Raw genomic sequence first — 12,424 nt, 5'->3', positions numbered from 1 at the left:
GGCTGGTGGGGGCTGAGGTCACGGGCTCAGCAATGAGATTTTGAAACTTTCTGTGTGCTTCTGAGTCCCCATCGTTTACCAGTGGGGATTTCAGGACTGAACACTCAGGCAGCAACTGGGCTGCTGCATCCTCATCCCCATGCATGGTTTGGCTGGGGAGGACATGGGAGCACTGGTCCCATGTTTTCTTCCAGCCCTGCGCCCTCCCAGGCATGTGGCCCTGGGTGTCGTGCACAGCCCACACTTCTGAGGAAAACTGAAATTAAAAAACAAAAGCGTTGCAGGGTCCCGCTGGCCTCATGGGTCACTGATCCAGGAACAAAACATCCTGAGCTGGCTCTGGCATGACGGCTGGTGATGGCTCCCAAGCAGCAGTGACCTCTCCAATTATGCGGGTAATAGAGCCCTGCTCGTTATTAAAGCCATCCTTTGGCAAAAGGACGGGGCAGCTGGCATTGGGGTTCCCTGCAGTGGGGTGTGGGTGCCCGGTCACCACACATCCCCCAGCACGTGGGAGCGGGGCCGCAGTCGCCCCGTGCTGTCACGGAAATGCACCTTCTTATTTATTTTTTTGCGAACAGCCATGTGGTTTATGCACACTTGAGTTGTTTTGAATGCAAACTTGACATCATAGCGAAGGCAGCAGAGAACAACATATGCACAGTAAACAGGCAGACTGTCTTATTGATTAACAGATGAGACCTCTATTATCGATCAAAGCTTGGCGAGAAAATTTATCACTTTTAATTTCACTGCTGCCAAATATTTCTGCCTGTGAGCCAGCCGTTACTAAGACAATTTAAAGGCGAAGGAATTCTCTTGTTAATGGATCTCGTGATACCTCCGTCTCTCTCCGTGTCTCCTTTTGTTTCACCACTGCACATCCACACGCAGGGAGGAGCCAGGGGCTCGGTTCTGGGCCGCGATGTGGGGGGACCCGGGGCGCAGCTCTCTGCTTCTTCCCCTTCCTGCCACCTTGAAGGCTGCTCCTCGTGCTCTGGTCCACGCGTAGGTTCTCGCAACAGCTGAATCGAGCTTCAAAATCTAACAAATGCACTCACAGCTTTGTCCTGGCAGCGTAAGCGCCAGAGATAGTACGCATTGTTAATCTAGTTTTATCTGGAAGTTACTTATCTGCTGTTAGACATCCTGTTTTTTTTTCCTTGTTCTAACTAGCGCCTCTGACCCGCCACACGCGGCACATGTTGATAGTGATTTTCTAAGAATTCCCCTGAATACCACATCTCTCTCTCAGTCAAAGAAGTATCTGTGCTTCTCACTAAATTGTGTTGTTTCTGCCACGTTTCTTATCAGATGGTTCTGCCTTCTCTTTCCTCTCATCCTCTGATACTGGTAACAACTGCTACAATAGGAAGGGGCAGGAAACCGATTCAAATTAGATCAGTTACAACTCTAATGAAACTCATTGATGTTTAATGATTTTTTGAAAACAAATATTTAATTTCTTCTTGGCGAGCAACTGCTGAAAATGAAAGCGCAGCGCAACGTCAATAGTATATTTGTGTGTTATGTTGTTATTTGGAAATAGCAAAACAATGGGACTGAGAAGGGCAGCTACTTTTTGCTGCCATGTGTGGGCTATAAAATATTAAGTCCCTCTATTGAACAGATTCTGTGTTTTATGAAGTGAATGGCTTTAAAAATACATGTGTTCCTAGAGGAGTGCTCCTCATACCACTTTCATGCTGCTCGCTTGTATTGGTTCTGTGAGAATTGTATTTTCTCTACAGGACTGGGTAAATCCTCTTATTGGATGCTGGTGAGAAAGAGTTTTGATTTTGGATATTTGCTGCCGACCTCTTCCAGCCAGCATGGCTTGCGCCAGCCCTGTCCCCGTGAATGGCTTCAGTGCTGGGGGTGCTCGGCTGTGCCTGCCCAGAGCCCGGTGGTGGGGAGCTGCCCTGGCGGGGAGGATGCTGGCAGAGTCAGCAGGGCCCTGCAATACCTTTTTCCACGGTGATTTTCCTAGCCTCGGTTTCTGCTGGTTGATCTTCAACCCTGGCTGTGCGTGCCATCTGAGTAATGCTCGTTTTCTCCTTTGTCTTTCTAGCGGGTGCCAAAGCGTTTGTCTGTGATCAGTGCGGTGCACAGTTCTCAAAAGAAGATGCCCTGGAGACACACAGGCAGACACATACTGGTATGTTGACTTTTCTTTTTTTTTTTGCTTAACTCCCTCTCCAAACAAACAGTGCAGGAGGAAGCAGTGTGCGTGCTGCCTCCCACCCAGGGCAGCGAGGCTTTCCTGGAGTCCTTTTCCAGGCCCCGTTACTTCTCCCCCAGGCAGCTCTTACATCTGAGGGAGGAACTGATCCCGTGTCCCACCACCCTGCCCCTGGGAAAGCAGCAAAGCAAGAGCATGGCAGTGTTCCTTGCTCGATCTGCCACTTACGTGTCCTTTATTCTCAATTCCATGCAGAATGACTTCAGCAAAGCATCTCCTGTCTGTGTCCAAACTCACAGCTCTGACTGCAGACTCAAAACATAAAACAAAATTAAATGAAAAGAGCTTTTTTTTCTTGGATCCGATGGCAGAGAAGGGAGCAAGCTGAGGTTGACCCTCTCCATTTGGTCTTGTCCTATTCTGTTCCTAAATAGTGATCCTTGCTAAAAGAGAGCACTCAACCTTTTGTTTCAGGGCTGCTCAAAGTTAGGCTGAGTTTCCACGGTCACATAGTGATAAAGGTGCATTGGAGGCAGGTGGGATGAGGCAGTTTTTGGTGTCACTGTGCTCTGAGGAGGGCATCGCTCTGCTGCCTGCCCTCGTCAGGTGTCTTTCGTGCTGGCCTCACTGCTCCGTGTTTCAAACTGCTTGGGAAACAAAACTTTGACTAAGTGCCTTGTTACCAAACACAGTTCTGACATAAATATTTTGGCTTCCTTTGTAAGTTTTTGCCAAACTGAGAAATTAACCCTTTGCAGTTCTTGCTTCTGACCTGCCCGGGTCCATTTATATCTTTAAATTGTTTTTATTGAGGTAATATTTTTTTTGGCTGACCTTCTTTGAAGTATATCTGTATTTGTGTTAAAATTTGTGCGTGGTGTTTGAAAGGGAAACCTCCCCTGATGGTTTTCTGGGTGATACTGATGAAAGGAGTGGCACAACCTGCTCCTGTGATTAAACTCTGAGTGCCTTTGTACGGCTAAATGGCCACCCTTGTTTTCTGAAGCCCTGTGCACCAAAAGACTGGGCAGGATTCAGAGTCACCCATCAAGGCTTCTCCTCTTTGGAAAGGGTGGTGCAGGGTGGTGGGCACACGTCTCCAGCAGGACTTTGGTGTGTTCAGGCAGCTCAGAGGTGCTGCCACCACCGCAGGGATGCTGGTGGGAGGCACTCACAGCACGCAGCTCTCCCAGCTTTATTTCCATCAACAAAAAGCAAAGTGGGAGAAGTGTGGGGTGCTGGGAGCATGGGTGGGGACAGCACTGCCCTTGAGCCAGACCCAAGAGCCGAGGGTTTGAAATAATTGCTGCTGGCAAGCTCCCATGCTGCAGGAATTGCTAAATCCCTCTGCACCCGTCTTCTGGGTACCGGCCTGCTCGCTCTGCGTGTTCAAACCAGTGACTCCAAGACCTCTGTAATTTCCTCACCACCTTCCAGGCGATTGGTTTGTTGCTCTCTTGATGAAAGACCTGATGTTGTAAACACAGCTCTAAAACTCAGGTGTAATACTCAGCAAACTTTTACTGAATTTGACCAGCGTGATGGCGCTTGGCCACCATTTCAGATTTTAAGAGAAGCTTTCCAAGGGATAAATAATGTTGTCGAGAGTGTTTTGATTCTCAGGAGCCTAAGAGTGATGCGTTATAAATTGTTTGAGAATCCCAGCCTACACTGACAGGGCTGCTCCTGTTTTCAAAGCATTTATACAAATAATTGCACTGTATCTGGTGCTCTGTGGAGGTTCCTTCTTGCTGCCTTGAGGTCCATGCATCAAGTATCTGCTGGGTGCTGGGCAGTTCAGCACGAGCAGGCACGCAGCTGCTCCTTGCCAGGAGGAGATGCTGAGAGGGGGCATGAGAGCAGGTCCCGCGGGACAGGGGATGCCTGCCTGCAGCCACGCTGCACAGGCTCCTCTGTCCCTTTCCCAGCACGGAGCTCAGACATGCACAAACCTCTCCCCCTGATGCTCACGTGTAGCCGGGTGCTTGCCGTGGCCAAGCCATCGTCAGCTGCACTCTGGCAGGGGCTCGTGCCATTAACTGCGCCGCTTCCCTGGTGGGGTGCTTGGAGGTCTGGCTGCCAGGCGCCTCCAGCTTTCCTCTCGTTGTTGTTGCAAGCTCTCCAATGTTGACCGTGGGCTTTGGTCACATTGTTAGTAAATTGCCTGTTTTTCACATGCAGTACTGCTGGCTCCAACCAATCTGTCTGTGCAGGAGCAGAACCCCATCTGCTACCCCACTGTCAGGAGTTGAGCCGGCAGCGCTTGTCACTAGCACACGGTGTTCAGACAAATAAAGAACCATCAGTGCACCGTGAGTCACTCCTGCAAACCACCGTGTAATATGCCAGGCTAATAAACAGAGGAGTTAGCATTACAGCATTGTCTTAGCTCCTGTGATTTGTAAGAGTGAGGTAGCCCAAGCTCTTCTTCCAGGGAGACGTAGACACAGGGCACTGATTCACTAAAGCCTATTGCACTTATTGCTTAGCATTAAAATATGCATGTAGGAAACCATAGTGCAGAAAATACGAGGTAATTTGACTGCTCCCTCTGCAAGGAAAATGCCAGTCCTTTCCAAAGAGCTATCAACAGTTGGCTTTTGCCGTGTTTCTTTTATTGAGCTTTCCAGCTCTTTGGTTTAGATGTGATCAGCCCTTGGTAAGCACAAGGAACTCTTTATGCCTGATACCTGGTGACAAATACATATTGTAAATGCTGCCTTTCCCAGACTGGTTTTGTTATGGGACGCTGAGGGACTCGCATCAGTCGGTCCCAGGTGGAGTCTTTGAGAAGCTCCTAAAAACAAAACCAGAGCGAAGAGCCCCCTCTTCTCCATGCTATATTAGGAACAGTTTAAATTAGTACAAGCTAGTCTTCCAATGCTGAAAAAAACTGATAAATGCCATTAATGGCTGCATTTATACTCAGAGGTTGAAATTCGATGCGTGGACACTATGTTGGCATGCAAAACATGAACGGTTTTGTGCCAGAGGTTTTAATGACCGATCAGTAATATAAATTGCTGCGTCACTGAGCAGGAATAGGCTCAGCACGTCATTTGATCTGGAAACTTTGCTGGCCAAGCAGCAGGTAATAAATTTTAAAGTGATTGCCCTCCATATTCAAAGTCATGCTACTTGAGGCTGGACCGTACAAATCATAATCTTTTTAGCAACTGTATGCGCTGCAGGTTAGCGAGGAGAGCGACTCTCGCAAGGGAGCAGCCAGCAGAGCGAGGGATCGAGTTTGGTTCATGCCTCCTGTGCTGTGCCTGCGAGTCCATGTCTGGACCAGGGGTCTGCTGGGGCAGTGGCCATCCCCGAGGAGGTGACCCTGAGCATTTCAGCCATTCAGCACTGCCGAGCATCGCGTGTTCCTGGGGAGACATCTCCATGTGGCCGGTGGGGCTCCACAGCCCTGCCCCGAGCAGCGGGCACTGTGGGGTGGGTGGGTGACAAAACATCCAAAACCACCCTGCTGAAAACCAGGTGGAGTGGTGTGGTGAGTGGCCTTCACTGGTGACCTTGACAATTCCTCGCAGGTTGGAGTCGGTCTGATGGGAAACCTTGGGGCTGGACCACCGTGGGCTGCCAGGCAGCCTGCGTGCGTGCCAAGGCTCAAAGGGTGACATGAGAACTTAGCACGGTGGAACACGGCGACCCAGGTTTAAGCAGGTTTATCATCACCTCCTCGAGCTGTAAACACACGCGGCTCAGTTACACGTCAGAAATGGGCTTTATGGCCAGAGGAGCCCACACTCGCTGAAATTAATAGCTTCCTGTTGTTGGGCGGCTCTCAAGTAGTGCTGCCTGTGGCATAAGAAACATTCCTCCAATACAGTTGCTATAATTAACTCGTTTTCCAAATAACGACATCTCCCAGACAAGGTTTTTGAGCGTCCTCCTTTCGTCCTTAGCAGCAGGTTGTTTGGCAAACTTTGTGAAAGACCTTCACATTTTCCCAGGAAAAAAAAAATTGCCCTTTTTGGTGGATACTGGGATGGATGGCATCAAGGATGGTTTAGAAGTTTTGTAGAGAGAAGCTCAAAAAATAATCATGGCAGAGGGCTCATTTGGTACTGGCCTACCAAATGGGCTTGTTTTGTTCAGAAACGCAGCGTTTAGCAGAGGGTGCAGCACCTGTCTGCAAAAAGCCAACCTACAGTCACTGTTTTTCTGAAAAAAAACCTTAAGCTTGAGAGGTTTTCTGAAATATATGGATAAGGTGGAGGACTCTGGGTTTCTTTCCCACATACAGAGCCATTTCCCAGGCGAACAGTTAGTGTGTAAGAACCTTCCTTTATCTCACATTTTTTCATTGTCTTCACTGCTCCTCTGAAAGACAATGCAAAATATTAAGCCAACTTGGCATAAATTTCCATGTACTGACCGCTGTCAAAGAGCAGCTGTCTTACGGTGGAAAAATTAAGCCCTTCCTTCAGTTGCAAGGTAAAATCTATTAAAGGAAAAAGTCATTTCTGCCTGTAAACACAGGGGTGGCTGTGCCTATAGCCCAGTCAGCTCCAGACTGAGAGGTTCTTTCTGGGTGTTCACTTTGCTTGGCCTCTGTCCTACAGCAATAGGAAAAGCAGCAACTGTTCTGGCTCATCTTCATAGCAGTGTAAGCTCAGTGCCATGCCGGAGGGAGAGTGTGGAAAATTACTTACTGTTCTCCTCAGATTTAGAGGAAAAATGAAATGTATTCAGGAGAAAACCAAGTTCCCCCAGGCAAAGCTTTCACCGGCGGGGCTCTGGTAGCCCGTTGCTGGTGTTTGTGCTAATGGGGCTGAGGCTTGGCTGGTCCTGGTGCTTGTGAGCCATGGACTTTTAAAAATATCAGAGGTGATTTGTATAGGATTTCCCCTGGTGTGCCAAGGCATTTAGCACATGAAAGCCACGGATGGGGCAAAGTCACACGCGCTCGGGAGCCGGTGTCATGCGCTGCTGCTGGTACCGTCAGGGCACCCGCGTGGATCTGTGCTCACCCTAATTTCAAGGCTGGGTGCTGGGTGCCTGGCACCACCTTTATGTGTGTGTGGGGGGTGCTCACTTTGTGGAGCAGCCACAGGAGCCCCCGCAGCACCCCCAGGTGCCACCCCCGTGGTGTCACCTCTGCATTACTCAGCAGCGTCTGCATCCCACACACCACAAGACCAAATGGCAGCAGGAGATGTTCTTCTGCCCCCGCTAGCAGGACCCCACCGTGGTTTCTCCTCCTCCTTTCTCAGGAGCTGTGACTCCTGGGTGCTGGGGGCCGCTGGTGCCCTTCTCCCACCCGCAGCTCCATGCCAATACTGGCACCGGGGTGCAAACAGCAGAAAGGAGTTAATAAAACCAATGTGTAACTGAAAATTGAAAAGCTATAAATCTCCCTTTTTTTTTTCCTGGGATGTTGGTAGCATTTTGATTTAATAGTTGGACAAACACAAGGGTCTATTTTATTCAGAGTTTACAGGCCTCAGGGCTGTTATTCCTCCAAATTTAATAGCATTGAAATTGCAGGGTTTGCGATAATTTGCCTATCACTTTCTGCTCTCCCATTGATGTTTATTGTCAGCGGGATGGAATCTCAATCCGATTCACTTAGATAACATGTCTGTTAAACATTTAGATAATTGTGCCATCATTAACTTGTCACATTATTTTAGAGATTCAAAACAGTAGTGTGGTAAGTGGAGGTACGAAGGGAAAAAAAAATCCTGCACATGAGAGCAGGAGTCTGGGGAGAGGAAAAGCTGGCAGGGGCTGGGGCTGCCCGGGGCTGGCTGCAGGATGCGCCCACCAGCACCGATGCTCATGGCCCTGTGGAGAACGTCCCTCTGTAGCCACGTGGAAGGTCAGCCTTTCCTCTCTGGGTTTGCAGGGCTTTATCCTTTTTTTTTTTTTTTTTTTTTTCTGCCCCTGCCTTCGCACAAAATAATAATAATAATAATCATCATCATCATCATCATCATCATCATCATCATCAGCTCCTGCTTTCCCTGAGGTGCACAGTGAGGTTTTTTAGCCCAGGACAGACAGAGCTGTCATGCTGCCCCACACCCTCTCTGTGTTTGGCAAATTTAAACTCAGTCCGCTTAATTACGTATTTGTCTAATCTCCTTTCTTTTGCTTCACTTTCTCTGCCTCAAAATGGTACTGGCTTAAAAGAAAATCAGTGATGCTGTTGGCACACATCACCCTAGGTTTTCAATATTGGAGACCGAGATTTCAGAGTGAGCAGAGTGAGTGTGGTGGGTACCAAACGTTGCGAGGAAGGAGGAAATCAGCCCCTTTTCCCTTTTCCAGTGCCCCTTCGGCTTTATCCATGCCTGGCACCAGGAGCCACCGCAGAAACCCCGGGGCCCTCGCTGGCTTCTCGTGGAGCCCTCACAGCACCCCAGGCTTTGTGGGGTTCCTCCCAGAGCCGGGAGGAGGCAGAGACCCAGTGACCCCACCAGGGGATGGGGATGAGGGGGTTGGGTGCAGCTCCCACCCCCAGCAGCCGCTCCGCACGTTTCCCCAGCCACACCAACGCAGCAGCTCCCAGCGTGCCTGCGACTTTCTATTGCTGTTTCACTGTACTCCAGAGGGCTTTAAGAGAGCATCTTGATTGGGCTTATGGGGAAAATACCATCAGATCGCATTTTTCTCCATAGATAGAGATAATGTACTGTAGTATTAAGTATGTTTAAATGTAATTATCCCTCCTGTACTCAGTTGCATGAAACCAAGTGGAAGAGGAGAGGGTGCAGGCGGGTGAACCAGCCCAGCAGCTGTCAGAGCCCAGCTGAGCCGTGTCCAGGCTCTCCTGGTCTGCCTTGGGATGCTGCAGGGAACAGCAGGAACACTTCTGGGGACAGGCTGTGTGGCCAGGATGGTGCAGAGCAGGTCCTCACCACCAGCCCCTGCGTCGTTTCCATCCCCTCTGTGCCTGGACGGAGCCATTCAAATCAGGGCTTTCCCATTCCTTTATTTTGTTGTAGAGTTGTGTTGACTATTTAGCAAACAAACAAAACAGTTAAACTTAAAATTGTACTGCAGGCTTCGGTGTGTGTTGCCTGACTGAGCGAAACCTTGGCATGTCTGCCCTGTAATAGCTCCAATTTCAGATGCAAATACAGGCGAGGGAACAATAAACATTTTGGTTTTTCATTACGAAGAGAAAACTTCCCTGAGCACAGGAGTCTCTGCAGAGCAGTAGGCTGCCTCCTGCCCCCACTGGGATGCCCCCACTGTGCGGGCAGGGGCTCGAGCCCTGTGCCAGGGTCCTGGGGTGCCAGGACAGGGACGAGGCTGCCCTGGCTGCAGGGAGAGCACAGGTCTGAGCGAGCAGAGGGCAATGGGTCCAGGGGGATGAGTGAGCTTGCCCCTTCATCACAAAGTGAGGATGAGCAACGCTGCTTTGGGAAAACCAGTGGTGAGAGCCTGCTGTGGGACCAAAACTGTTTGGGAGCCGAGATGGAAGCTGGGCGGTGCCACCACCTCCTCTGGAGCTACCCTTAATTTATTGTGCTTGAACTCCCTGACTGCATTTCAGGTCTCTACAGGTGGGAAGCTGGCCCTGCCAGGGCAGTGCGTGTGGACAGGCTGCCCCAAAGAGGACCCATCCTGGTCCCAGGGGTGCGCCCTGTCCCCGGCTGCTGGGCGCAGATGCTGTTGGGTGACAAGTGTGGGTGCCCTGCGCCCCGCGGTTCGAGTAACAAGTGCGACAGGAGAGGGTGGAGGAGAGGCCGAGCAGCTAAGTCAAAGAGCGCACAAATTTTGGATTTTTCCATAACGTAGCAAACTTTTGTTCCAGGGCTTCTCTTGTGCCAGCAAAGAATGTTTCAGACACCGTTGCCAAGTCTTGCAATATTTTGGCAGCTCTCATAGTGCTTTACGGACCTGGAGCCCTATGAACACATCTGAAAGGAGCGCAAAGAGAAAAACTGTAAATATGCGAGAAAACATCAGCTCCAAAGCTGTTTTATTTTTTACATGCCTGTGTTTTTCTTTTGGACGTGAGCTTGAGGTTTGAGCACAGGGGTATGGCAGTGATGAGAAGACCGAATGGCACGGGGTCGGTCCGGCCAAGCCACGGTGCCTGGGCTGGGGGTCTCGTGGGCTTTGGTTCAGGTGTGAGCATCACAATTCCTCACCAGAGGTGGAGTGCAGCTTAACAGATGGGGATGGAAAATGTGGGTGCTTGACTGTCTCAGCTGGAGGTGAACTGCAAACCCTACGATAGCAAAATAAACTGGGTTTCCAGCAAAGCTGTGCCTTCTTTGCTGAGGTTTTAGCTGCCACATGTGGAGGGTGCAAAGATGTTCCTGGCACCCTCAAATGCCTGATGTGCCCAGGAGATCAAATAGGAATTGTTTTCCAGGCTGGAAAATCTGCATTTGGCCCATGGGAGGTGCTGAGAGGCACCTCCCAGGATTTGCTGTTTCAATAACGTGGGCACTTCTGAAAGGACAAAATGCCAATCATGAAGATGCTTTCATGGCTTAAGGGTGAGGAGAAAATAAATATGTGGTTGTGGCTGAGTAGATGTTTTTGCCCCCTCTGCATGTGTGGTTTTTCTTTTCAGCTTCTATTTCCACTCTTCGTTCAAAATATGCACCAAAAACCCAAAATAATGTTTTCTGATGAGCCAATAGGATCAGGTGAATGTCCAACACCTGAAATATTGTCACTGAACTGAAAGCTGGGTTTGGGGGGGGTGCATGCTTGTGTTTGAACAGTTTTTTGGTGGTCTAACAAAAGGGAGAGGTCTCCAGCGCTTCGGTAGCAGATTGGAGATCCCGACGGTGGCAGCTCCTTGGAGGTGACATTCCTGGGTTCGGGCCCTGATGGGAGCCTGGTGTGCCAAATTCAGGTGAGGCCTCTTCCATGGAGCTCTGCTTGTACGTAGATTCATAAGAACCTTGGAAGAAATAGTACATGGTTAATTCTCAGTGTTCAGCAGAGAGAGGGACTTGCTAGCTCAAACGTTTGGCTATGGCAGGATGAGACAAAAAAGATGACCCAAGAAAGGACAAAACCACATAGATTAAAGTGGAATGGTCAGCAAGCATCCAAAATGCAAACTCCCAAGTTTTTTAAATAAAAAAAGATCAGCTTTCTTTCAAAACACTTCCCAAACTAAAAATGGCAGCTGCAAGAGCATAAAGAGGCAAAGCATCCGTCTTAATCAGATCATGATGGGCTGATATCTTATTAACCCCGAGCTGCTTTTGGTGAGCAGCTGTGGCCGCAAGAGCAGAGGCTCTGCCCTGGGGCCAGGAGCTGCCAGCAGCCGGGGCTGCTCCTGGTGCACATTTAGGATTTTAAAAAGTCGTGTCCCTTGTCAAAAGCAACAGCCACAGAGGGGGTCACTCCTTTTACTTTCCATGCCAACCCCTTGCACAAGGATGGGCTTTGCGTTCGTCTCCTTTTACCGTTCTGCTGAGCAACACAAGCCTCACGTGGCAGGGCTGTGAGAGGCCTTCCAAAGTTTATTTGCAAAAAAGACCACTGTACAAATAGAGGGAAGGGTAAGTACAAGCATTGAGCTAAAGACTCTTGCCTCTCCTGTGCTTCCCTGTTCTTGGCCCAAGTGCTCTTGATGTGGAAGCTGACATCTTCAAAGGAAAGCTTTTCTTGCAAACATTTATTTCTACAAAAACAATGCCTGTGACAGCTAAACTTCCCATCGGAAGCCTTCTTAATTTAGGAGCATAATTCACAATGACAGTTTAACAAACGGGCAGCCTTTAAAGATAAAAAGAGGCATGGAGCGGCCGCTCCTTTCATGGGGTCTGGCCCCAGCGCAGGCTGCGTGGAGGCGGCGGTGGCAGCGCCAGCTGCAGGAGCCCGCGCCCGGTGCTGCTGGCATAGAGCTGGTGTCTCCAGCTGCTGGGAGACACCAGAGCAGCCTAATTTCATCTGTGTGCACGGGAACATGGGCTGCCCTGTTTGCTTGTTCCCCTCTTTCTCGAAATGTGGGGCCATCACAATTAGGGCACGAAGCCTCCAGTGCTTTTCCACAATTAAGCTGCCCGTTAATGGACCCAGGAGCCAAGCATCACCTCCTGGCCCCAGGGTGCAGCGAGGGGCACTGGGGACAAGTGTCTCTGTCCCCATCTGGCCCTGGCAGCGGTGGCAGCGGTGCTGGAGAACAGCGTGTCCCGCAGCTCGCCTCCCCAGGGGTCCTGCCGAAATCTGAACCGTGTGGTTTACAGCTGAAACGTTTCACTGTGTGTCTTGGCTTCCTCCTAGCAATGAGATGCCCAGCATTCT

General features: G+C 50.0%; 1 protein-coding gene across 6 annotated transcripts in view; it reads left to right on the top strand.

Annotated features, from left to right (window-relative positions):
• Nucleotides 1-12,424, top strand: part of ZBTB16 (zinc finger and BTB domain containing 16) — a 93,370-nt gene that overhangs the window by 57,818 nt on the left and 23,128 nt on the right. For all 6 annotated transcript variants that reach the window (XM_084495880.1, XM_084495878.1, XM_084495879.1 and 3 more), the window contains exon 4: nucleotides 2,072-2,158. In XM_084495880.1, the coding sequence (XP_084352006.1) occupies nucleotides 2,072-2,158 (87 nt within the window). The remainder of the gene's footprint in view (nucleotides 1-2,071; nucleotides 2,159-12,424) is intronic.

The sequence above is a fragment of the Aythya ferina genome (assembly GCF_964211825.1).
Source record: "Aythya ferina genome assembly, chromosome: 22".
NCBI lineage: Eukaryota > Metazoa > Chordata > Aves > Anseriformes > Anatidae > Aythya > Aythya ferina.
This window is presented reverse-complemented; position numbering and strand designations above follow the sequence as displayed.